Source organism: Cherax quadricarinatus, chromosome 81, assembly GCF_038502225.1.
Source record: "Cherax quadricarinatus isolate ZL_2023a chromosome 81, ASM3850222v1, whole genome shotgun sequence".
Lineage (NCBI taxonomy): Eukaryota > Metazoa > Arthropoda > Malacostraca > Decapoda > Parastacidae > Cherax > Cherax quadricarinatus.
This window is the reverse complement of record NC_091372.1, coordinates 11,466,612-11,494,467: the sequence shown is the minus strand read 5'-3', so window position 1 is coordinate 11,494,467 and position 27,856 is coordinate 11,466,612. Positions and strand designations below refer to the sequence as shown.

The following is a 27,856-nucleotide window of genomic DNA, read 5'->3' as shown; positions in this document are numbered from 1 at the left end:
ATTGTGTGTTGGAGTCGACAAATGGACAATAATTGAAGTTTTTGGATAATATACACAAGTGTATTAAGTCCAAGCAAAGGTCTTGACAGAGTAACACATGAACAGGATGCTGGGGGTAAAATGTTTAAAAAATTAAGTAAGAACTGATGACTCGGATAATGTGTCCACCTTAGGCTGTAGGATGCTTTAAATTATGTGCTCTGTAGGTACAGTGTCACGTAGTCACATAGCTTTAAGGTTGTAGATAAATTGGTTCATCGACCCGACAAGTTCTCTGACCCATTATCTACATTCCTGACAGACACGGCAACATCTTGGGGTCTTGATACAGGGAATTCTTCACTTGCCTAACCTATAGGCATGACCTACGTCCACTTTCGGATTTGTCCAATGTGATATCGACTACGACTGCTTCATCTCACTTCTTTACGCATATGCTACATTCTTTTCAAGACTCATGGACTGATTATAGACTCCAGGCTGAGGGACAGATTACCTCAAACTCCTCCTGATCTTGACCATTTTTCTTTGTATAGGACTGATGAAGCCACTGTGTGGCGAAATGTTTCCTCATTAAAGATACCCCAAGTGTTGCACATGCGCCTTGATTTATCAGCTTTAAGGTTATTTAGTATTCTGAGTTATTGTTGAGGTGAATATTATTTAAAAATTAGTTACCATTCATGTAGGGTTTATGTTGGACACTTGTATCAACAACATGATTTAACGAGTTCATTTACAACAGCTGAAGTTGTGGCAGGACTGGGAGGAAGAAGGTGTACCTCTTCTGAAGAGTATGATTAAGGAAGACACTTCTGCTCTTCATGCACACTTCAAGTCTCACCGTAGTAAGTTCAAAGTTCTCTTATATTATGTTGAGTCTTGCTGCTGGTGAAGTGCTATTCATCCAGAGAATTAAAGATAATCACCTTGAATTAAATTTGATAACTTATCGTTTTCAAGGCTCAGTATCTTAAAGGTACAGTTATACATTAAGAATATAATAGTGATATGGGTGAATGATGGTGAAAGTTTTTTTTTTTTTTTGGGGGGGGGGGGGGGACCCTGTTTCGGTGGGAAACGGCCAGCGTGTTAAAAAAAAAAAACACGAAATTTTTGTGTGCGAGTGAGTGGCTTGTTATAACAAGCTTGTGTGAGCGTGTTAGATAGGAGCAAGTGGAGGTGAATGGTGTTTGTTTATGACTTGATGTGCTGTTGGAGTGTGAGAAACCTGTTAGCTGGACTGTGTGAGAAACCTGTTAGCTGGACTGTGTGAGAAACCTGTTAGCTGGACTGTGTGAGAAACCTGTTAGCTGGACTTGAGTCTTGGCGGTGGGAAGCACAGTGCCTGCACTCTGAAGGATGGGTGGGGATATGTTGTTGTGCTTGAACTGTAGCATCATCGAGCCTCTAGCAAGACACTGATAGAGTGAGTGATGATGAAAGCATTTTAGCGTTTTCATTTTCGGGTCACTGCCTCGGTGGGAAATGGCTCATGCTTAGAAAAAATCACGAAATCGTAATAACGCAATTGGTAATGCACCACACACTCCTGGAGGTTTATGGATCTCTTGCCATAGGATGAGTCCCCACCCGTTCTGTGGTTTAATGATGATAATAGTTTAGACAGTGATTATGTCTGAATGATAGTGAAAGTGTTGAATGATGAAGAAAGTGTTTTTCTTTTTTTTTTTTTTGTTTTTGGGTCACCCTACTTCGGGGGGAGACGGCTGACGTGTTGAAAAATAAATAAATAATAGTTAAATTCTTTTTTACAAATAGATCATATTCTTCCTGAAATATTTTTTACATAACGTTGACTTTAACACGTAGATACTTTTTGTAGTTCTTTTGCTGAGATAAATTACTGGAGAATTATATTTTCACAGATGAACTGATAAAATTAGGAAAGCAGCTCCAGGAGATCACAAGAAAAACTGCAGTGGAAACTCCGTCACCCTACAGAAAGTCACCACTAAGTCACTCTTTTAAAAGAGGACCATTAAGTACCTCGCAGGACGCACGGGTGCCCTCATTGCAAAGTGCAACACCTCGGTCAAGAATCCAAAGGACGCCTGGGTCTATAGTCTCTCAACTTATTTCAAAATTTGAGCATTCTAGTCAGTCCGCAAGCCCAGTGAACTCAGAGCTCAGTGAGAGATTAAGCTTAACATACAGTGGCAGTAATCTCTCCAAAATAGTGCAGAGATTTCAAGATAGACGAGACTCCTTAAGCTCATTTAGTGAATATGATGCTGGAAGGAGAAACAGTTATGATGGTGGTTGCAGTTCTGTTAGCTCTGATGTTGGTAAGACCTCTAATTCTCCCACAAGCAATTCTCCCATTACCTTCAAGACTATGAACAAACATGGGAGTCACAAAGATAATCATTTTGGGTTAGATTTAGGAAGTGAAGAAACAAGTGATGAATGTTATTTTAGTAAGAAACTGATATGTGCCAAAGATAGTGAGAATGAACTAAACTGTACTTCTCAGGAATATGATATTAATGACAGTAGTATCGAGCAAGATCGTGAATTTTCATACATAGATACTAGGAACTCTATTGAAAAAAAGAGCATGGACTGTATGTATGATAATTTAAATACAGAAAAACAAAAGATTGATGGTGCAATACTAGACTTCGGATTCGATGAGGACTTGAATGCTGATGGTAATGAGAGGAATAAGGATCAGAATCATCGAGGAACTGAGCGACTCGAAGATGCCGTAAAGAATAATGAGAATAAAGTTGGAGAAGTTGATCTAGAATTTGAAGAGGACGTTTACATGGAGACCAGTCACTTGATGAAGCTGATGAATGAAGTGGCTGAGCAGAGGATTATTATTACACAGCTGAAGGAGCAGGTATATTCATAATATTTTAATGTATATTTACTTTAATAGCTCTCCCTGTGCAAGAATCTAATGTTTCAACACTAAAACCACCATTATTGAATATTATTTTAATACACTTAATTATAAATAAGACACTTGAGCAGCGCTTGGCTTCATCAGTCCAATACAAAGAATAGTGAAGATCAGTGACTGATTACCTCAGACTTCTGATCATCGCCATTCTAATTTGCATTGGACTGATGAAGCCAAGAGTGGCAAAACGTTTCCAGAATAAAGATTTCCCCCATGTTGCTCAAGTGTCTCATTAACTCGTCAGTTTGGTACACCATTTATTCTTATCCAATACACTTAGTGTTTAGACTGTCATGTGAATTGTGATGTCCAGCCCTTCTGCCAGATAATTAATGGTGGTGTCAAGGGGGGCTCAAGCCCTCAAAATTCCATCAGCCCCCAAATAATAGTACTTTTAATAATAAACACATATTACTTTCTTAACCCCTTCTGTATAAATTACTAAATTTAAAAAAGAAAAGCTTTCTTTTTTCATTTTAGGTGACACTGCCTCGGTGGGATATGGCCAGTTCTTTAAAAAATTACTTTCGTAACTTGTTTAACTTTCACTTTCAACTGTTGCTGCATAGCTGTCAGTTTACACGATACGTTCCTGGTGTTTCATCTCTGGGAAGACAAGAATAATTTTTATAGGAAAAAGTACAAAAGAGGGTTATATATCACATGTTTGTTCAGTAGCTGGGCTGGTGTTAAAATGTTATTGACTTTCTAGTTCCCCATTTGTAAGAGTCGAGAAGATAAGCTTTATTCAGGAAATGATTTAATAAACAGTATTAAGACTGTAGATGAATGGTTCACAGAACCGACACGTTGATAAGTATTAAGTATTAAGACTGCACGATGGTTGTGAAGGTATGTAGATAATATGAATAGACATAAATTGTTATTGTGTGAAGGATGGTGAAAGTGTTTCTTTTTCGGGTCACCTTGCCTGGGTGGGAGGCTGCCAGTATGTTGAAAATCATAATATATTATGCAAATTTTTTTTTAATAAAATCAAATCAAAGTTGGTGCGTTTGTAATGGAGGGAACTCGTATGCCTGGAGAGGGTTTCTGGGGGTCAGCGCCCCCTGCGGGCCAGACTCTGACCAGGACTAGTGTACTTGCTGCTTCAATGGATTTTTTTTTCCAATTACATAAAGATAATGTAATTTGAGGGTAACCTGAAGTGTGATGTCGGCTTGCATATGGCTAGAGAAGGATTGAATGAATGATGGTGAATTTACTTTCTCCTTTGTCACCCTGCTCTGGCAGGAGACCAAAGCTGAGATAGTGTAGATTGATACTTGATGTAAACTTGGAACATCTTTTTGCCCGAAATGCTCAACATAACTACGAGCTTTCCTCATGCACATCTAAATGTCGCCCATCTCTGTACAAACATTGTATCATACGGAAATAAATATTAAAATGTAATATATTTTTCAGTTGATGAGGACAGAAGAAGAGAAGGAATCCTTCACAGCTTTGCTAGCCCGCCTCCATCGTCTTATCTTACACGTTTCCACACAAACTTTTAAGTAAGTTTCTCAACTATATACTCCTACATATTTGTAAAGTTGTTGCACTAAAAAAAAATCAGTTTTTTTTTATTATGTGATTGAGTTGCCATGCCATAGTCAAATTTCTGGTGTCTTCTCACACTAGGTAAGTTGGTGCTTGTATTGTGTTTGTTACAGCCGGAACCTTAAATTCCTTAGATTGAAAATTACAGAATTCGATTTTCCAGCTTTTAACTAATGGGTAGTTCGCAAATAATGTTAACGTCTTTTTAAGGGACTTACCAAATGACTTCTGGTTTAAAAGATACAGACAGCAAAAGGAGTACATTTACAAGGTATACAGACCATAGCTGACATCAATAAATCACTCTGACTTTCTTGGGTTATCTCAGGTTCTTTACACATATACTGCATATACACATATAGAGCATTTCGGGCAGATTAGGTCTGTTTTGTCCCAGGGTGCGACCCACACCAGTCCACTAACACCCAGGTACCTATTTTACTGATGGGTGAACATAGACAACAGGTGTAAGAACACACGTCCAATGTTGCCACAATGTTTCATGGGTACATTCTAAAACTATAAGGGTTATGTGGTACCTGGGTATTAAGAGGGGGTAAACAGGTTCGATAGGAGGAAGGGGAAAAGTATAATTCCTTGGATCAAGAGTTCTTTACTAGCATTAAAGTTTTTCCCATGCTGTAACCTTTCTTATACAACATTCAGTTTAAGTAAAATGATACAAGTGCAACTAACGTGACATTTTATTGTGGCAACGTTTCGCTCTCCAGGAGTTATGTCAAGCCAGCTTGACAAAACTCCTGGAGAGCGAAACGTTGCCACAATAAAATGTCACATTAGTTGCGCTTGTGTCCTTTTACGTAACATATTCTCGGTAATTCTACCAATATTAATACAACATTCAGTTTGCAACAGTTACCCCTCAAGTGTCGTGGAAAGTATAAAGAAAATGGTCTCTTCTCAGGTATTAGGAGAAACTATTTACTTGGGAGCTGTGTATTAGTTTTTTTTAATAATATTTAGCTTTACATAAAGTTCAGACTTTTACAATGCTTTACATAGTAATATATATTACTTAATACAATAGTCAAGCTGTATCTTTTGGGGTATCCTGGGTAATTTACAAATGTTATGCGAGACTTGTAATCGCCAGGAATTATGTAATTGTTCCTGAATAACCTATAGATACTTAGTACCTTCACTCCTTGTGTATCTCCATATTTCCTGTAATGTGCAGTTTTGTTTTTAATGAAAAATGGTGTACGAAAGCAGTGGTTCGGTTGATAGCACACTTGCCTCACAGTGTCTGTGGTTCGATCCCCGGCCAGAGTAGAAACATTGGGCGTGTTTCTTTCCACCTGTTGTCTATGTTCCCCATCAGTAAAAAATGGGTACCTGGGTGTTAGTCGACTGGTGTGGGTCGCATCCTGGGACACTGACCTAATTTGCCCGAGATGCTCAGCATAACAAGTGGTTTTCTATATAGTAGTATGTTATTGTTGTCAGCTAGGACTGTATACCATGTACATGTACTTGTAGTAAATAAAGATTATTATTATTATTGGTGGAAAAGTTGGGCATATTTCGTTACACCTACTGTTCTTGTTCAGCTAGCAGTAAGCAGGTACAGGGGTGCTAGTCGACGGGTGTGGGTAGCATCCTGGGGGACAATATTGAAGGATGACATTAGAAATCACAGTTCTGGATGACGGACTGACTTTATTAGCCTATCCTTGGTGTTTAACCCTTTCCCCGAGTTAAAATCTTGCCTTAGTAAAACGATTGTAAGCCTGGGTACCTGGGTGTTAGTGGACTGGTGTGGGTCACATCCTGGGTGTTAGTGGACTGGTGTGGGTCACATCCTGGGTGTTAGTGGACTGGTGTGGGTCACATCCTGGGTGTTAGTGGACTGGTGTGGGTCACATCCTGGGTGTTAGTGGACTGGTGTGGGTCACATCCTGGGTGTTAGTGGACTGGTGTGGATCACATCCTGGGTGTTAGTGGACTGGTGTGGGTCACATCCTGGGTGTTAGTGGACTGGTGTGGATCACATCCTGGGTGTTAGTGGACTGGTGTGGGTCACATCCTGGGTGTTAGTGGACTGGTGTGGGTCACATCCTGGGGACAAAATTGACCTAATTTGCTGGAAATGCTCTGTATGACAAGGAACCTTCTATATAGTATGTCAGTGATGTCAACTATGGTCTGTATACCTTGTGCTGGTAGAAATAAATATTACCATCATAATTGTACGTAAATACATTGTCTCAACCAATGGTGGAGGGAAAATATTAAGGTTATTTAGATACAGCTACAAATAACTAAAATTATCACGTGTACACGTGTAAATTATTACGTGTGCACGTGTAAATTATTGCGTGTACACGTGTAAATTATTACGTGTACACGTGTAAATTATCACGTGTACACGTGTAAATTATCACGTGTACACGTGTAAATTATCTGTACACTTGTAAATTATCACGTGTACACGTGTAAATTATTACGTGTACACGTGTAAATTATCACGTGTACACGTGTAAATTATCACGTGTACACGTGTAAATTATCTGTACACTTGTAAATTATCACGTGTACACGTAAATTATTACGTGTACACGTGTAAATTATCACGTGTACACGTGTAAATTATCACGTGTACACGTGTAAATTATCTGTACACTTGTAAATTATCACGTGTACACGTGTAAATTATCTGTACACTTGTAAATTATCACGTGTACACGTGTAAATTATTACGTGTACACGTGTAAATTATCACGTGTACACGTGTAAATTATCACGTGTACACGTGTAAATTATCTGTACACTTGTAAATTATCACGTGTACACGTGTAAATTATCACGTGTACACGTAAATTACGTGTACACGTAAATTATTACGTGTACACGTGTAAATTATCACGTGTACACGTGTAAATTATCACGTGTACACGTGTAAATTATCATGTGTACACGTAAATTATCTGTACACGTGTAAATTATTACGTGTACACGTGTAAATTATCACGTGTACACGTGTAAATTATCACGTGTACACGTGTAAATTATCACGTGTACACGTGTAAATTATCACGTGTACACGTAAATTATCACGTGTACACGTGTAAATTATCACGTGTACACGTGTAAATTATCACGTGTACACGTGTAAATTATCACGTGTACACGTGTAAATTATTACGTGTACACGTGTAAATTATCTGTACACTTGTAAATTATCACGTGTACACGTGTAAATTACGTGTACACGTGTAAATTATCACGTGTACACGTGTAAATTATCACGTGTACACGTGTAAATTATCTGTACACTTGTAAATTATCACGTGTACACGTGTAAATTATCACGTGCACACGTGTAAATTATCACGTGTACACGTGGAAATTATCTGTACACTTGTAAATTATCACGTGTACACGTAAATTATTACGTGTACACGTGTAAATTATCACGTACACGTGTAAATTATCACGTGTACAAGTGTAAATTATCACGTGTACACGTGTAAATTATCTGTACACTTGTAAATTATCACGTGTACACGTGTAAATTATTACGTGTACACGTGTAAATTATCACGTGTACACGTGTAAATTATCACGTGTACACGTGTAAATTATCACGTGTACACGTGTAAATTATCACGTGTACACGTGTAAATTATCACGTGTACACGTGTAAATTATCACGTGTACACGTGTAAATTATCACGTGTACACGTAAATTATCACGTGTACACGTGTAAATTATTACGTGTACACGTGTAAATTATCACGTGTACACGTGTAAATTATCACGGGTACACGTGTAAATTATCACGTGTACACGTGTAAATTATCTGTACACTTGTAAATTATCACGTGTACACGTGTAAATTATTACGTGTACACGTGTAAATTATTACGTGTACACGTGTAAATTATCACGTGTACACGTGTAAATTATCCTTCAGGATAACCCCAAAAGTCACTGACTTATTTCCCCGAATGGTGATGCTTTTGTTGTTGTTGCTGTACGACCCTTGTGGGTTTAGCGCTTAGTTTTGATTATAATAATTTGTTATTGTTCAGTTAATGGCCGTTGTTCACTTTTTTATTGACCAGTGAACACTAAATCAAAACAGTTTAAAAAATTTTAAAAATTTCACGTTACTGAAAATCATGATTTTAAAGACGATTTCTTAGATATTTTTCAGTTTTTTTATGATTTTCAAGTTCCCCCCCCCCAGGAATTTCCTGGCTTGCCCCCTTCCAGATTGAAATACTGGCTTAAGCCCCTTCCCAGATTTGAAATCGTGGCTTCATCCCTCTCCCAGATTTCAAATCGTGGGTTCATCCCCCTCCCAGATTTCAAATCGTGGCTTCATCCCCCTCCCAGATTTCAAATCGAGGCTTCATCCCCCTCCCAGATTTCAAATCGAGGCTTCATCCCCCTCCCAGATTTCAAATCGAGGCTTCATCCCCCTCCCAGATTTCAAATCGAGGCTTCATCCCCCTCCCAGATTTCAAATCGAGGCTTCATCCCTCTCCCAGATTTCAAATCGAGGCTTCATCCCCCTCCCAGATTTCAAATCGAGGCTTCATCCCTCTCCCAGATTTCAAATCGAGGCTTCATCCCCCTCCATGCAGAGTGCAAGCCAGGCTACGTTACTACAGCAGTATATTATGAAACTGTAAAAAGAGAACAATTGAGGAGAGAGTCTCAGAATAACTTAAGAATGTTGACTCTTGTTATATTGTACCAGTATTATTTACCTGTTGAAGTGGTACACTATTCTTGGTTGTAATGATCATCGTGGTGGTGTCACGGGGTCTGGTGGTGTCACGGGGTCTGGTGGTGTCACGGGGTCTGGTGGTGTCATGGGGTCTGGTGGTGTCACGGGTCGTTGTGGTGGTGGTGGTATCTTGCCTTCCTAGCCGTCTCTTAGGTGGATGTAAGGGGAGGTGGTGGTTGCCATAGCAACCTCCCAGGTGTGCCTGATGCACCATCATGGCAGACTGGTGGCACCATTATGGCAGACCGGTGGCACCATCATAACACTGGTGGCACCATCATGGCAGACCGGTGGCACCATCATAACACTGGTGGCACCATCATGGTAGACTGGTGGCACCATCATGGTAGACCGGTGGCACCATCATGGCAGACCGGTGGCACCATCATGGCAGACTGGTGGCACCATCCTGGCAGACTGGTGGCACCATCATGGCAGACTGGTGAATTTAATTTTAAATGCCGTCTTTAGTGCTAATTATAAATTCTGAGCCTAAATTCGAAGTCAATTTTTTATCCAATATAAAAATCCTAATTATAATATATATATATATATATATATATATATATATATATATATATATATATATATATATATATATATATATATATACACGCCAGGAAAAGTATACGGTAGGGTTATTATTGAAAGAATTAGAGGTAAGACAGAATGTAGGATTGCGGATGAGCAAGGAGGCTTCAGAGTGGGTAGGGGATGTGTAGATCAAGTGTTTACATTGAAGCATATATGTGAACAATATTTAGATAAAGGTAGGGAAGTTTTTATTGCATTTATGGATTTAGAAAAGGCATATGATTGAGTGGATAGGGGAGCAATGTGGCAGATGTTGCAAGTATATGGAACAGGTGGTAAGTTACTAAATGCTGTAAAGAGTTTTTATGGGGATAGTGAGGCTCACTGTTTTTGCAGAGGTGCCCAGAATACAACAGTTTAGAAGTATATACGTATAAAAATACACAATATATCTCTCCAAACTGCCAATATCCCAAACTCCTCCTTTAAAGTGCAGGCATTATACTTCCCATTTCCAGGACTCAAGTCCGGTTATATAAAATAACCGGTTTCCCTGAATCCCTTCACTAAATATTACCCTGCTCACACTTCAACAGATCGTCAGGTCCCAAATACCATTTGTCTCCATTCACTCCTATCTAACACGCTCACGCACGCTTGCTGGAAGTCCAAACCCCTCGCCCACAAAACCCCCTCTACCTAACAAATCGAACACAAAGAGTAGTGGTCAACAGAGTTAAATCGGAGGCTGCCATAGTGAAGAGCTCTGTTCCACAAGGCACAGTACTCGCCCCCATCTTATTCCTTATCCTCATATCAGACATAAACAGAGATATACACCACAGCACCGTATCATCCTTTGCGGATGATACTAGGATCTGCATGAGGCTGTCATCTGCTGAGGACGCGGTTAACCTCTTAAGATATAAGCAAAGTTTTCCAGTGGGCAACGGTAAACAATATGATGTTCAGTGAGGACAAATTCCAACTACTCCGTTATGGAAAACTGGAGGAGATAATAACTATAACAGAGTGTACTACTGACTCCGGCCATACAATAGAGCAGAAAAATAATGTAAGGGACCTGGGAGTAGTAATGTCTGAGGATCTCACTTTCAAGGATCACAACAGTGCCACGATCGCACGTGCAAAGAAAATGATAGGATGGATAATGAGAACTTTCAAAACGAGAGATGCCAAGGCAATGATGATCCTTTTCAAATCACTTGTTCTCTCTAGGCTGGAATACTGCTGTACATTAACATCTCCATTCAAAGCAGGTGAAATCGCAGATCTAGAGTGTACAGAGATCCTTTACTGCACGTATAAGTTCTGTCAAGCACCTTAACTACTGGGAACGCTTGAAAGCACTTGTACTCGTTGGAACGCAGGAGGGAGAGATATATCATAATCTACACTTGGAAAATCTTGGAAGGAATGGTCCCAAATCTGCACACAGAAATCACTCCCTACGAAAGTAAAAGACTGGGCAGGCGATGCAAAATGCCCCCAATAAAAAGTAGGGGCGCCATTGGTACACTAAGGGAAAACACCATAAGTGTCCGGGGCTCAAAACTGTTCAACAGCCTCCCATCAAGCATTAGGGGAATTGCCAATAAGCCCCTGGCTGCCTTCAAGAGAGAGCTGGACAGATACCTAAAGTCAGTGCCGGATCAGCCGGGCTGTGGCTCGTACGTTGGACTGCGTGCGGCCAGCAGTAACAGCCTAGTTGATCAGGCCCTGATCCATCGGGAGGCCTGGTCATGGACCGGGCCGGGGGGGCGTTGATCCCCGGAATAACCTCCAGGTAACCCCCTCCCTCCAACCTTTTCGAGGACGACCCCTACCCCGCCTTCCTTCCCCTACAGATTTATACGCTCTCCATGTCATTCTACTTTGATCCATTCTCTCTAAATGACCAAACCACCTCAACAAACCCTCTTCAGCCCTCTGACTAATACTTTTATTAACTCCACACCTTTTCCTAATTTCCACACACCAAATTTTCTGCATAATATTTACACCACACATTGCCCTTAGACAGGACATCTCCACTGCCTCCAACCACCACCTCACTGCAGCATTCACAACCCAAGCTTCACACCCATATAAGTGTTGGTACTACTATACTTTCATACATTCCCTTCTTTGCCTCCATAGATAACATTTTTTGTCTCCACATATACCTCAACACACCACTCGCCTTTTTTCCTTCATCAATTCTATAATTAACCTCATCCTTCATAAATCCATCCGCCGACACGTCAACTCCCAAGTATCTGAAAACATTCACTTTTTCCATATTCCTCCTCCCCAATTTGATATCCAATTTTTCTTTATCTAAATCATTTGATACCCTCATCACCTTACTCTTTTCTATGTTCACTTTCAACTTTCTACCTTTACACACATTCCCAAACTCATCCACTAACCTTTGCAATTTTTCTTTAGAATCTCCCATAAGCACAGTATCATCAGCAAAAAGCAACTGTGTCACTTCCCATTTTGTATTTAATTCCCCATAATTTAATCCCACCCCTCTCCCGAACACCCTAGCATTTACTTCTTTTACAACCCCATCTATAAATATATTAAACAACCATGGTGACATTACACATCCCTGTCTAAGACCTACTTTTACCGGGAAGTAGTCTCCCTCTCTTCTACACACCCTAACCTGAGCCTCACTATCCTCATAAAAACTCTTTACAGCATTTAGTAACTTACCACCTATTCCATATACTTGCAACATCTGCCACATTGCTCCCCTATCCACTCTATCATATGCCTTTTCTAAATCCATAAATGCAATAAAAACTTCCCTACCTTTATCTAAATACTGTTCACATATATGCTTCAATGTAAACACTTGATCTACACATCCCCTAACCACTCTGAAGCCTCCTTGCTCATCCGCAATCCTACATTCTGTCTTACCTCTAATTCTTTCAATTATAACCCTACCGTATACTTTTCCTGGTATACTCAGTAAACTTATTCCTCTATAATTTTTACAATCTCTTTTGTCCCCTTTCCCTTTATAAAAAGGGATTATACATGCTCTCCGCCAATCCCTAGGTACCTTCCCCTCTTTCATACATTTATTAAACAAAAGTACCAACCACTCCAACACTATATCCCCCCCTGCTTTTAACATTTCTGTCATGATCCCATCAGTTCCAGCTGCTTTACCCCCTTTCATTCTACGTAATGCCTCACGTACCTCCACCACACTTACATTCTGCTCTTCTTCACTCCTAAAAGATGGTATACCTCCCTGACCAGTGCATGAAATTACCGCCTCCCTTTCTTCGTCGACATTTAAACGTTCCTCAAAATATTACCGCCATCTCCCCAAAACCTCCATCTCCCCATCTACTAACTCCCCTTCTCTATTTTTAACTGATTAATCCATTTGTTCCCAAGGCTTTCTTAACCTGTTTAACTCCAAATTTTTTTTCTTATTTTCATTAAAATTCCTTGACAGTGCCTCTCCCACTCTATCATCTGCTCTCCTTTTGCACTCTCTCACCACTCTCTTCACCTTTCTTTTACTCTCCATATACTCTGCTCTTCTTATAACACTTCTACTTTGTAAAAACCTCTCATAAGCTACCTTTTTCTCTTTTATCACACCCTTTACTTCATCATTCCACCAATCACTCCTCTTTCCTCCTGCCCCCACCCTCCTATAACCACAAACTTCTGCCCCACATTCTAATACTGCATTTTTAAAACTATTCCAACCCTCTTCAACCCCCTCCCCCCACTACTCATACCTGCACTAGCCCATCTTTCTGCCAACAGTTGCTTATATTTCACCCGAACTTCCTCCTCCCTTAGTTTACACACTTTCACCTGTGTGTGTATGTATAGTTACATATGTGGTGGAATGTATAGTGACATGTGGAATATTCAGTAACATGTGATGTCATATATAGTGACAGTAGTATAGGAACATGCGGATTGTTTAGCGACAAGTACAATAATATTTTTCAATGCGTGTGTGAGAATATGTAAGACCAACACTTGTGTAACTGGCGTGATCACAGTTAATACAACTGTATGAGTGTAAAGGGATGTATTGAAAGATGTTGCCATTATAGGTTCTGTGGTTGGTAAGTGTGAGAGTCGAGGCGGCACCTGCGGTATGTCAGGTAATTATCTTTAATTCTCCGATGGAAACAATACTTACAATTATTTTGATTTATATTGTTTCATTAGCATTATTTGAAGTTGATTTTCTACTGCGGTGTTGTTGTGTTGTTTACTGTATAATACTTATGTAGAAGTTTATTGTGTTGTTTACTGTATAATACTTGTGTAGAAGTTTATTGTGTTGTTTACTGTATAATACTTATGTAGAAGTTTATTGTGTTGTTTACTGTATAATACTTGTGTAGAAGTTTATTGTGTTGTTTACTGTATAATACTTGTGTAGAAGTTTATTGTGTTGTTTACTGTGTAATGTATTTGCTAACCGGGGTGTACTCACCTAATTGTGGTTGCAGGGGTCGAGACTCAGCTCCTGGCCCCGCCTCTTCACTGATCGCTACTAGGTCCTCTCTCTGCTTCCTGAGCTGTATCATACCTCTTCTTAAAACTATGTATGGTTCCTGCCTCCACTACTTCACTTGCTAGGCTATTCCACTTGCTGACAACTCTATGACTGAAGAAATACTTCCTAACGTCCCTGTGACTCGTCTGAGTCTTCAGCTTCCAGTTGTGACCCCTTGTTCCTGTGTCCACTCTCTGGAACATCCTATCTCTGTCCACCTTGTCTATTCCCCGCAGTATCTTGTATGTCGTTATCATGTCTCCCCTGACCCTTCTGTCCTCCAGTGTCGTCAGTGCTATTTCCCTCAACCTTTCCTCGTACGACATTCCCTTGAGCTCTGGGACTAGCCTTGTTGCAAACCTTTGTACTTTCTCTAACTTCTTGACGTGCTTGACCAGGTGTGGGTTCCAGACTGGTGCTACATACTCCAGTATGGGCCTAACATACACAGTGTACAGTGTCTTGAACGATTCCTTATTAAGGTATCGGAACGCTGTTCTCAGGTTTGCCAGGCGCCCGTATGCTGCAGCAGTTATTTGGTTGATGTGTGCCTCCGGTGATGTGCTCGGTGTTATGGTCACCCCAAGGTCTTTCTCCCTGAGTGAGGTCTGTAGTCTTTGTCCACCTAGCCTATACTCTGTCTGGTGTCTTCTTTGCCCCTACCCAATCTTCATGACTTTGCATTTTGCTGGATTGAATTCGAGAAGCCAGTTACTGGACCACATGTCCAGCCTGTCCAGGTCTCTTTGCAGTCCTGCCTCATCCTCATCCGATTTAATTCTTCTCATCAACTTCACATCATCTGCGAACAGGGACACTTCAGAGTCTATTCCTTCCATCATGTCGTTCACATATATCAAAAATAGCACTGGTCCTAGAACTGACCCCTGTGGCACCCCGCTCGTCACAGGCGCCCACTGTGATACCTCTTCACGTACCATGACTCGTTGCTGCCTCCCTGTCAGGTATTCCCTGATCCATTGCAGTGCCCTCCCTGTTACATGCGCCTGATCCTCCAGCTTCTGCACTAATCTCTTGTGGGGAACTGTGTCAAAGGCCTTCCTGCAGTCTAGGAAAATGCAATCTACCCACCCCTCTCTCTCGTGTCTTACTTCTGTTACCTTGTCATAAAACTCCAGCAGGTTTGTGATACACGATTTGCCTTCCATGAACCCATGCTGCTTGTGTGTGTGTGTGTGTGTGTGCTTTTTGTGGTTGCAGGGGTTGAATCATAGCTTCTGGGCCCGCCGCTTCGCTGGTCGTTATTAAGTCCACACTTTCCTTGCTCTAAGAGTCTTAATGTACCTCATCTTAAACTATGTATGGATCCTGCTTCCACTACTGTGTGTGTGTGTGTGTGTGTGTGTGTGTGCAAGAAGTAGAGACAAGAGAGTAAGACAGTGGGTCTAGGTCCAGTCATGGCCTGGTAAGGGTGAGGGAAGCGAGAGAGAGAGAGAGAGAGACAGAGGGGGGGAGAGAGAGAGAGAGGGGAACTCTGGCAGCTTGTTGTGTCCCCTCCCTCTCCAGTCAGTGTGTGTGTGTCGGGTGTGGGTGACGGGTGACACTGTTCACCTCTCCAGTTAGACTCCACCTCTTGCAGTGTGCTCTCACATCATCTCAGCCTTTCTTGATCATATTACATTCCCTTGGCTGTGAATATAGTCCACCAACATTCACCTTACTAAGAGAGTCCGGCTCCTTGACCAACTGTGTCTAGATGCAAACAATCTCTTATTAAATTTACCATAATAAAATCATTTTCTTAGCAACTGACACAGTATAGAAGTGATATTGAACAGTGAATGGAGAATAACGGGTGTAGTGTTGTTTGTACTCTTACAGTGAATTTCTAGTGATTTTTCTTATATCGTTATTAATTTAAGTACGATTTACTGTGTGGCTCCTCTGATTTATATAATATTTTAAAAGATTACAGAAAGAACTGTGTGTGTGTGTGTGTGTGTGTGTGTGTGTTGTGTGTTGTGTGTTGTGTGTTGTGTGTGTGTGTGTGTGTGTGTGTGTGTTGTGTGTTGTGTGTTGTGTGTTGTGTGTTGTGTGTGTGTGTTGTGTGTGTGTGTGTGTGTGTGTGTTGTGTGTGTGTGTGTGTGTGTGTGTGTGTGTGTGTGTGTGTGTTCCTAGTCCCTTTAATATTTACCTATTTATCACAGTAGATTTTTCTGGCTGTCATACCAGTTCTTGTAACAGTGTACGAATTCTGCAGCCACAGCCTGCTTGTTCAAATTAATTAGTTTTTAACGATTTGAAGATGAAAAAATGATTCCTTGACATCTTCGGTGTAAGCTTATCCTCACGTCTCGCACACCTCAGTATCTGGCACGTCATGCACATATCTCACCTCATTCCTTCATCTTCTAAGGTTAAAAATTTCAGTTCTTTGGATTATAGAAGTGTCTTCTAAACTCTGGCAGTAACATTTACAGAAATAGATTTTGTGTTTGTGTGGTGTCACGTTTACTGCTGCTAATCAATCTCGTAATTTTATCAGATATTCAATGGTATTTGACATTTTGATTTAACTGATTTAATTCCAGGTGTCTGTCTCCCTCTTGAGAAAGTTGCACCAATGTTGTGTTGGGACGCAAACTTGTGGTACCTTGTAGCATTATTGTGGGACGCAACCTTGTGGTACATAGTAACATTGTGGGACGCAAACTTGTGGTACCTTGTAGCATTATTGTGGGACGCAACCTTGTGGTACATAGTAACATTGTGGGACGCAACCTTATGGTACATTGTAACATTGTGGGACGCAACCTTGTGGTACATTGTAACATTGTGGGACGCAACCTTATGGTACATTGTAACATTATTGTGGGACGCAACCTTGTGGTACATTGTAACATTATTGTGGGACGCAACCTTGTGGTACATTGTAACATTGTGGGACGCAAACTTGTGGTACCTTGTAGCATTATTGTGGGACGCAACCTTGTGGTACATTGTAACATTGTGGGACGCAACCTTATGGTACATTGTAACATTATTGTGGGACGCAACCTTGTGGTACATTGTAACATTGTGGGACGCAACCTTGTGGTACATTGTAACATTGTGGGACGCAACCTTGTGGTACATTGTAACATTGTGGGACGCAACCTTGTGGTACATTGTAACATTTTGTTCTCAGAAATTATCATGTGACCACAATCACATGACACCACTGACTGAACCATCATGTGACTGACACCACTGACTGAACCATCATGTGACTGACACTGACTGAACCATCATGTGACTGACACCACTGACTGAACTATCATGTGATTCCACTGACTGAACCATCATGTGACTGACACCACTGACTGAACCATCATGTGACTGACACCACTGACTGAACCATCATGTGACTCCACTGACTGAACCATCATGTGACTGACACCACTGACTGAACCATCATGTGACTGACACCACTGAACCATCATGTGACTCCACTGACTGAACCATCATGTGACTCCACTGACTGAACCATCATGTGACTCCACTGACTGAACCATCATGTGACACCACTGACTGAACCATCATGTGACTCCACTGACTGAACCATCATGTGACTCCACTGACTGAACCATCATGTGACTCCACTGACTGAACCATCATGTGACACCACTGACTGAACCATCATGTGACTGACACCACTGACTGAACCATCATGTGACTCCACTGACTGAACCATCATGTGACTGACACCACTGACTGAACCATCATGTGACTGACACCACTGACTGAACCATCATGTGACTGACACCACTGACTGAACCATCATGTGACACCACTGACCGAACCATCATGTGACTGACACCACTGACTGAACCATCATGTGACACCACTGATCGAACCATCATGTGACTGACACCACTGACTGAATCATGTGACTGACCCCACTGACTGAACCATCATGTAACTGACACCACTGACTGAACCATCATGTGACTGACTCCACTGACTGAACCATTATGTGACTCCACTGACTGAGCCATCATGTGTCTGACACCACTGACTGAACCATCATATGACTGACACCACTGACTGAACCATCATGTGTCTGACACCACTGACTGAACCATCATGTGACTGACACCACTGACTGAACCATCATGTGACTGACACCACTGACGTTCATGAACCATCATGTGACTGACACCACTGACTGAACCATCATGTGACTGACACCACTGACTGAACCATCATGTGACTGACACCACTGACTGAATCATGTGACACCACTGATCGAACCATCATGAGACTGACACCACTGACTGAACCATCATGTGACTGACACCACTGACTGAACCATCATGAGACTGACACCACTGACTGAACCATCATGTGACTCCACTGACTGAACCATCATGTGACTCCACTGACTGAGCCATCATGTGTCTGACACCACTGACTGAACCATCATGTGACTGACACCACTGACTGAACCATCATGTGACTGACTACACTGACTGAACCATCATGTGACTGACACCACTGACTGAACCATCATGTGACTGACACCACTGACTGAACCATCATGTGACACCACTGACTGAACCATCATGTGACTCTACTGACTGAACCATCATGTGACTCTACTGACTGAACCATCATGTGACTCTACTGACTGAACCATCATGTGACTCTACTGACTGAACCATCATGTGACTCTACTGACTGAACCATCATGTGACTCTACTGACTGAACCATCATGTGACTGACTACACTGACTGAACCATCATGTGACTGACACCACTGACTGAACCATCATGTGACTCTACTGACTGAACCATCATGTGACTCTACTGACTGAACCATCATGTGACTGACTACACTGACTGAACCATCATGTGACTGACACGACTGACTGAACCATCATGTGACTGACACCACTGACTGAACCATCATGTGACTGACACCACTGACTGAACCATCATGTGACTGACACGACTGACTGAACCATCATGTGACTGACACGACTGACTGAACCATCATGTGACTGACACCATTGACTGAACCATCATGTGACTGATTACACTGACTGAACCATCATGTGACTGACACGACTGACTGAACCATCATGTGACTGACACCACTGACTGAACCATCATGTGACTGACACCACTGACTGAACCATCATGTGACTGACACCACTGACCGAACCATCATGTGACTGACACCACTGACTGAACCATCATGTGACTCCACTTACTGAACCATCATGTGACTCCACTGACTGAACCATCATGTGACACCACTGACTGAACCATCATGTGACACCACTGACTGAACCATCATGTGACTGACACCACTGACTGAACCATCATGTGACTAACACCACTGACTGAACCATCACGTGACTGACACCACTGACTGAACCATCATGTGACTCCACTTACTGAACCATCATGTGACTCCACTGACTGAACCATCATGTGACACCACTGACTGAACCATCATGTGACACCACTGACTGAACCATCATGTGACTGACACCACTGACTGAACCATCACGTGACTGACACCACTGACTGAACCATCACGTGACTGACACCACTGACTGAACCATCACGTGACTGACACCACTGACTGAACCATCACGTGACTGACACCACTGACTGAACCATCATGTGACTGACACCACTGACTGAACCATCATGTGACTCCACTGAACCATCATGTGACTGACACCACTGACTGAACCATCATGTGACTGACACCACTGACTGAACCATCATGTGACTGACACCACTGACTGAACCATCATGTGACTGACACCACTGACTGAACCATCATGTGACTGACACCACTGACTGAACCATCATGTGACTCCACTGACTGAACCATCATGTGACTCCACTGACTGAACCATCATGTGACTCCACTGACTGAACCATCATGTGACTGACACCACTGACTGAACCATCATGTGACTGACACCACTGACTGAACCATCATGTGACTGACACCACTGACTGAACCATCATGTGACTGACACTGACTGAACCATCATGTGACTGACACCACTGACTGAACCATCATGTGACTGACACCACTGACTGAACCATCATGTGACTGACACCACTGACTGAACCATCATGTGAGTCACCCGTGTTGAAATCTGTTTTAAGTGCGTCCTAAGAGAATGTTACTTAATAAGTATAAGTGCTTAAGTGATATATGTTAAGTATTGACAGTATTGACTTGGGGTAATATAACTGTCCAAGAGAGAGAGAGAGAGAGAGAGAGAGAGAGAGGGAAGGGGGGCTGAAGAGGATGAGGAAAAATGTAACTTGACAGAGGAAGTTACTTCGATACTCAAAGATAAGGGAATAACACGTGAAAGCCCTCTGCTTTGAGCCTATGTAACTGGCTTATCTCTCTCTCCCTCTCCCTCCCCCTCTCCCTCCCCCTCTCCCTCCCTCTTTCTCCCTCTTTCTCCCTCTCCCTCCCTCTCTCTCCCTCCCCCCTCTCCCTCCCCCTCTCCCTCCCCCTCTCCCTCCCCCCCCTCCCTCCCCCTCCCTCTCCCTCCCCCTCTCCCTCTTTCTCCCTCCCCCTCCCCCTCCCCCTCCCTCTCTCTGAGTATATTACTGCCATAATAACCTTGCCGCCTTACATCCCTGTTAAGAAAGGTTCATATCATCAGACTATTTTCAAGACTTGTACACTATCTCCTTCCTGCAGTGAAGGTTCCTTGGTGCCAGTCAGGGGTTCTTGATGCAACATATTGAACCTTGGTGCCAGTCAGGGGTTCTTGATGCAACATATTGAACCTTGGTGCCAGTCAGGGGTTCTTGATGCAACATATTGAACCTTGGTGCCAGTCAGGGGTTCTTGATGCAACATATTGAACCTTGGTGCCAGTCAGGGGTTCTTGATGCAACATATTGAACCTTGGTGCCAGTCAGGGGTTCTTGATGCAACATATTGAACCTTGGTGCCAGTCAGGGGTTCTTGATGCAACATATTGAACCTTGGTGCCAGTCAGGGGTTCTTGATGCAACATATTGAACCTTGGTGCCAGTCAGGGGTTCTTGATGCAACATATTGAACCTACGTGGATAATAGCACCACCATCACAGCTGGATAATAGCTTCACCATCACAGCTGGATAATAGCTTCACCATCACAGCTGGATAATAGCTTCACCATTAGAGCTGGATAATAGCGTCACCATCACACCTGGATAATAGCACCACCATCACACCTGGATAATAGCACCACCATCACACCTGGATAATAGCACCACCATCACACCTGGATAATAGCACCACCATCACACCTGGATAATAGCGTCACCATCACACCTGGATAATAGCGTCACCATCACACCTGGATAATAGCGTCACCATCACACCTGGATAATAGCACCACCATCACACCTGGATAATAGCGTCACCATCACACCTGGATAATAGCGTCACCATCACACCTGGATAATAGCACCACCATCACACCTGGATAATAGCGTCACCATCACACCTGGATAATAGCGTCACCATCACACCTGGATAATAGCGTCACCATCACACCTGGATAATAGCACCACCATCACACCTGGATAATAGCTTCACCATCACACCTGGATAATAGCTTCACCATCACAGCTGGATAATAGCTTCACCATTAGAGCTGGATAATAGCGTCACCATCACAGCTGGATAATAGCGTCACCATCACACCTGGATAATAGCACCACCATCACACCTGGATAATAGCGTCACCATCACACCTGGATAATAGCGTCACCATCACACCTGGATAATAGCGTCACCATCACACCTGGATAATAGCACCACCATCACACCTGGATAATAGCTTCACCATCACACCTGGATAATAGCTTCACCATCACAGCTGGATAATAGCTTCACCATTAGAGCTGGATAATAGCGTCACCATCACAGCTGGATAATAGCACCACCATCACAGCTGGATAATAGCGTCACCATCACAGCTGGATAATAGCACCATCACAGCTGGATAATAGCACCACCATCACACCTGGATAATAGCTTCACCATCACAGCTGGATAATAGCACCACCATCACACCTGGATAATAGCTTCACCATCACACCTGGATAATAGCACCACCATCACACCTGGATAATAGCACCACCATCACACCTGGATAATAGCACCACCATCACTCCTGGATAATAGCTTCACCATCACAGCTGGATAATAGCACCACCATCACAGCTGGATAATAGCTTCACCATTAGAGCTGGATAATAGCGTCACCATCACACCTGGATAATAGCACCACCATCACACCTGGATAATAGCTTCACCATCACAGCTGGATAATAGCACCACCATCACACCTGGATAATAGCTTCACCATCACACCTGGATAATAGCACCACCATCACACCTGGATAATAGCACCACCATCACACCTGGATAATAGCACCACCATCACACCTGGATAATAGCTTCACCATCACAGCTGGATAATAGCACCACCATCACAGCTGGATAATAGCACCACCATCACACCTGGATAATAGCTTCACCATCACAGCTGGATAATAGCACCACCATCACACCTGGATAATAGCTTCACCATCACACCTGGATAATAGCACCACCATCACACCTGGATAATAGCACCACCATCACACCTGGATAATAGCACCACCATCACACCTGGATAATAGCTTCACCATCACACCTGGATAATAGCACCACCATCACACCTGGATAATAGCACCACCATCACACCTGGATAATAGCACCACCATCACACCTGGATAATAGCTTCACCATCACAGCTGGATAATAGCACCACCATCACAGCTGGATAATAGCACCACCATCACAGCTGGATAATAGCACCACCATCACACCTGGATAATAGCTTCACCATCACAGCTGGATAATAGCACCACCATCACAGCTGGATAATAGCTTCACCATTAGAGCTGGATAATAGCGTCACCATCACAGCTGGATAATAGCACCACCATCACAGCTGGATAATAGCTTCACCATCACAGCTGGATAATAGCTTCACCATCACAGCTGGATAATAGTTTCACCATTAGAGCTGGATAATAGTTTCACCATTAGAGCTGGATAATAGCGTCACCATCACAGCTGGATAATAGCATCACCATCACAGCTGGATAATAGCTTCACCATCACAGCTGGATAATAGCCTCACCATCACAGCTGGATAATAGTTTCACCATTAGAGCTGGATAATAGCGTCACCATCAGAGCTGGATAATAGCGTCACCATCAGAGCTGGATAATAGCGTCACCATCAGAGCTGGATAATAGCGTCACCATCAGAGCTAGATAATAGCGTCACCATCAGAGCTGGATAATAGCGTCACCATCAGAGCTGGATAGTAGCGTCACCATCAGAGCTGGATAATAGCACCACCATCACACCTGGATAATAGCTTCACCATCACAGCTGGATAATAGCACCACCATCACACCTGGATAATAGCTTCACCATCACAGCTGGATAATAGCACCACCATCACAGCTGGATAATAGCACCACCATCACAGCTGGATAATAGCACCACCATCACACCTGGATAATAGCTTCACCATCACAGCTGGATAATAGCACCACCATCACAGCTGGATAATAGCTTCACCATTAGAGCTGGATAATAGCGTCACCATCACAGCTGGATAATAGCTTCACCATCACAGCTGGATAATAGCTTCACCATCACAGCTGGATAATAGCTTCACCATCACAGCTGGATAATAGTTTCACCATTAGAGCTGGATAATAGTTTCACCATTAGAGCTGGATAATAGCGTCACCATCACAGCTGGATAATAGCGTCACCATCACAGCTGGATAATAGCTTCACCATCACAGCTGGATAATAGCCTCACCATCACAGCTGGATAATAGTTTCACCATTAGAGCTGGATAATAGCGTCACCATCAGAGCTGGATAATAGCTTCACCATCAGAGCTGGATAATAGCGTCACCATCAGAGCTGGATAATAGCGTCACCATCAGAGCTGGATAATAGCGTCACCATCAGAGCTGGATAATAGCGTCACCATCACAGCTGGATAATAGCTTCACCAACAGAGCTGGATAATAACGTCAGCATCAGGGCTGGATAACGTCAGCATCAAGGCTGGATAATAACGTCAGCTTCAGGGCTGAATACCGTCAGCTTCAGGGCTGAATAATACCGTCAGCTTCAGGGCTGGATAATACCGTCAGCATCAGGGCTGGATAATAACGCCAGCATCAGGGCTCAATACCGTCAGCTTCAGGGCTGGATAATAACCTCAGCATCAGGGCTGGATAATAACGCCAGCATCAGGGCTCAATACCGTCAGCTTCAGGGCTGGATAATAACCTCAGCATCAGGGCTGGATAATACCGTCATCTTCAGGGCTGGATAATGTCAGCATCAGGGCTGGATAATAGCGTCAGTATCTGGGCTGGATAATAACGTCAGCATCAGGGCTGGATAATAACGTCAGCATCAGGGCTGGATAATAACGTCAGCATCAGGGCTGGATAATAACGTCAGCATCTGGGCTGTATAATAACGTCAGCATCTGGGCTGTATAATAACGTCAGCATCAGGGCTGGATAATAACGTCAGCATCAGGGCTGGATAATAACGTCAGCATCAGGGCTGGATAATAACGTCAGCATCAGGGCTGGATAATAACGTCAGCATCTGGGCTGGATAATAACGTCAGCATCTGGGCTGGATAATAACGTCAGCATCTGGGCTGGATAATAACGTCAGCATCAGGGCTGGATAATAACGTCAGCATCTGGGCTGGATAATAACGTCAGCATCTGGGCTGGATAATAACGTCAGCATCTGGGCTGGATAATAACGTCAGCATCTGGGCTGGATAATAACGTCAGCATCAGGGCTGGATAATAACGTCAGCATCAGGGCTGGATAATAACGTCAGCATCTGGGCTGTATAATAACGTCAGCATCAGGGCTGGATAATAACGTCAGCATCAGGGCTGGATAATAACGTCAGCATCAGGGCTGGATAATAACGTCAGCATCAGGGCTGGATAATAACGTCAGCATCAGGGCTGGATAATAACGTCAGCATCTGGGCTGTATAATAACGTCAGCATCAGGGCTGTATAATACCGTCAGCATCAGGGCTGGATAACGTCAGCATCAGGGCTGGATAATAACGTCAGCATCAGGGCTGGATAATAACGTCAGCATCAGGGCTGGATAATAACGTCAGCATCAGGGCTGGATAATAACGTCAGCATCAGGGCTGGATAATAACGTCAGCATCAGGGCTGGATAATAACGTCAGCATCAGGGCTGGATAATAACGTCAGCATCAGGGCTGGATAATCGAAAAATCCATAATGCAAACTGTGGTAATCGCGTTTCCGTGACTTAGTGTAGTGTAGATTATCTGTGATGGGGGAGGGGTTCAGTACATGGGGAGGGGGGTTAGTGATGTCCTGGTGGGTGGGGGAGGGGTTCAGTACATGGGGAGGGGGGTTAGTGATGTCCTGGTAGGTGGGGGAGGGGTTCAGTACATGGGGAGGGGGGTTAGTGATGTCCTGGTGGGTGGGGGAGGGGTTCAGTACATGGGGAGGGGGGTTAGTGATGTCCTGGTGGGTGGGGGAGGGGTTCAGTACATGGGGAGGGGGGTTAGTGATTTCCTGGTGGGTGGGGGAGGGGTTCAGTACATGGGGAGGGGGGTTAGTGATGTCTTGGTGGGTGGGGGAGGGGTTCAGTACATGGGGAGGGGGGTTAGTGATGTCTTGGTGGGTGGGGGAGGGGTTCAGTACATGGGGAGGGGGGTTAGTGATGTCCTGGTGGGTGGGGGAGGGGTTCAGTACATGGGGACGGGGGTTAGTGATGTCCTGGTGGGTGGGGGAGGGGTTCAGTACATGGGGAGGGGGGTTAGTGATGTCCTGGTGGGTGGGGGAGGGGTTCAGTACATGGGGAGGGGGGTTAGTGATGTCCTGGTGGGTGGGGGAGGGGTTCAGTACTTGGGGAGGGGGGTTAGTGATGTCCTGGTGGGTGGGGGAGGGGTTCAGTACATGGGGAGGGGGGTTAGTGATGTCTTGGTGGGTGGGGGAGGGGTTCAGTACATGGGGAGGGGGGTTAGTGATGTCTTGGTGGGTGGGGGAGGGGTTCAGTACATGGGGAGGGGGGTTAGTGATGTCCTGGTGGGTGGGGGAGGGGTTCAGTACATGGGGACGGGGGTTAGTGATGTCCTGGTGGGTGGGGGAGGGGTTCAGTACATGGGGAGGGGGGTTAGTGATGTCCTGGTGGGTGGGGGAGGGGTTCAGTACATGGGGAGGGGGGTTAGTGATGTCCTGGTGGGTGGGGGAGGGGTTCAGTACTTGGGGAGGGGGGTTAGTGATGTCCTGGTGGGTGGGGGAGGGGTTCAGTACATGGGGAGGGGGGTTAGTGATGTCCTGGTGGGTGGGGGAGGGGTTCAGTACATCGGGAGGGGGGTTAGTGATGTCCTGGTGGGTGGGGGAGGGGTTCAGTGCATGGGGAGGGGGGTTAGTGATGTCCTGGTGGGTGGGGGAGGGTCTCAGTACATGGGGAGGGGGGTTAGTGATATCCTGGTGGGTGGGGGAGGGGTTCAGTACATGGGGAGGGGGGTTATTGATATCCTGGTGGGGGAGGGGTTCAGTACATGGGGAAGGGGGTTAGTGATGTCCTGGTGGGTGGGGGAGGGGATCAGTACATGGGGAGGGGGGTTAGTGATGTCCTGGTGGGTGGGGGAGGGGTTCAGTACATGGGGAGGGGGGTTACAGTGATGTCCAAGTCGGTGGGGGGAGAGCAATACATGGGGAGGGGGGTTTTCAGTGTTCTGTAGTGGGGGGGGGGTGTTGAGAAATGGTGTGTACTCACCTAGTTGAGGTTGCGGGGGTCGAGTCCGAGCTCCTGGCCCCGCCTCTTCACTGATCGCTACTAGGTCACTCTCCCTGAGCCGTGAGCTTTATCGTACCTCTGCTTAAAGCTATGTATGGATCCTGCCTCCACTACATCGCTTCCCAAACTATTCCACTTACTGACTACTCTGTGGCTGAAGAAATACTTCCTAACATCCCTGTGATTCATCTGTGTCTTCAACTTCCAACTGTGTCCCCTTGTTACTGTGTCCAGTCTCTGGAACATCCTGTCTTTGTCCACCTTGTCAATTCCTCTCAGTATTTTGTATGTCGTTATCATGTCCCCCCTATCTCTCCTGTTCTCCAGTGTCGTCAGGTTGATTTCCCTTAACCTCTCCTGTGTGTGTGTGTGTGTGTGTGTGTGTGCGTGTGCGTGTGTGTGCTTATTGTACTTAACTATTTGTGGTTGCAGGGGTCGATTCACATGTCCTGTATGCGTAGTGTGTGTGCTATGCGCGCACATAGCTTGTGTGTACTTACCTAACTATGGTTGCAGGGGTCGATCCACAGCTCGCGCGCGCGTGTGTGTGTGAAAGGATAAATGAATAACCGAAACACACACACACACACACACACACACACACACAGTT

General features: G+C 43.9%; 1 protein-coding gene across 7 annotated transcripts in view; it reads left to right on the top strand.

The window, feature by feature from the left end:
* LOC128699797 (serine-rich adhesin for platelets) overlaps window positions 1–27,856 on the top strand; it is a 350,518-nt gene that overhangs the window by 96,871 nt on the left and 225,791 nt on the right. For all 7 annotated transcript variants that reach the window (XM_070102414.1, XM_070102415.1, XM_070102413.1 and 4 more), the window contains 3 exons: window positions 746–848; window positions 1,890–2,869; window positions 4,361–4,452. In XM_070102414.1, the coding sequence (XP_069958515.1) occupies window positions 746–848; window positions 1,890–2,869; window positions 4,361–4,452 (1,175 nt within the window). The remainder of the gene's footprint in view (window positions 1–745; window positions 849–1,889; window positions 2,870–4,360; window positions 4,453–27,856) is intronic.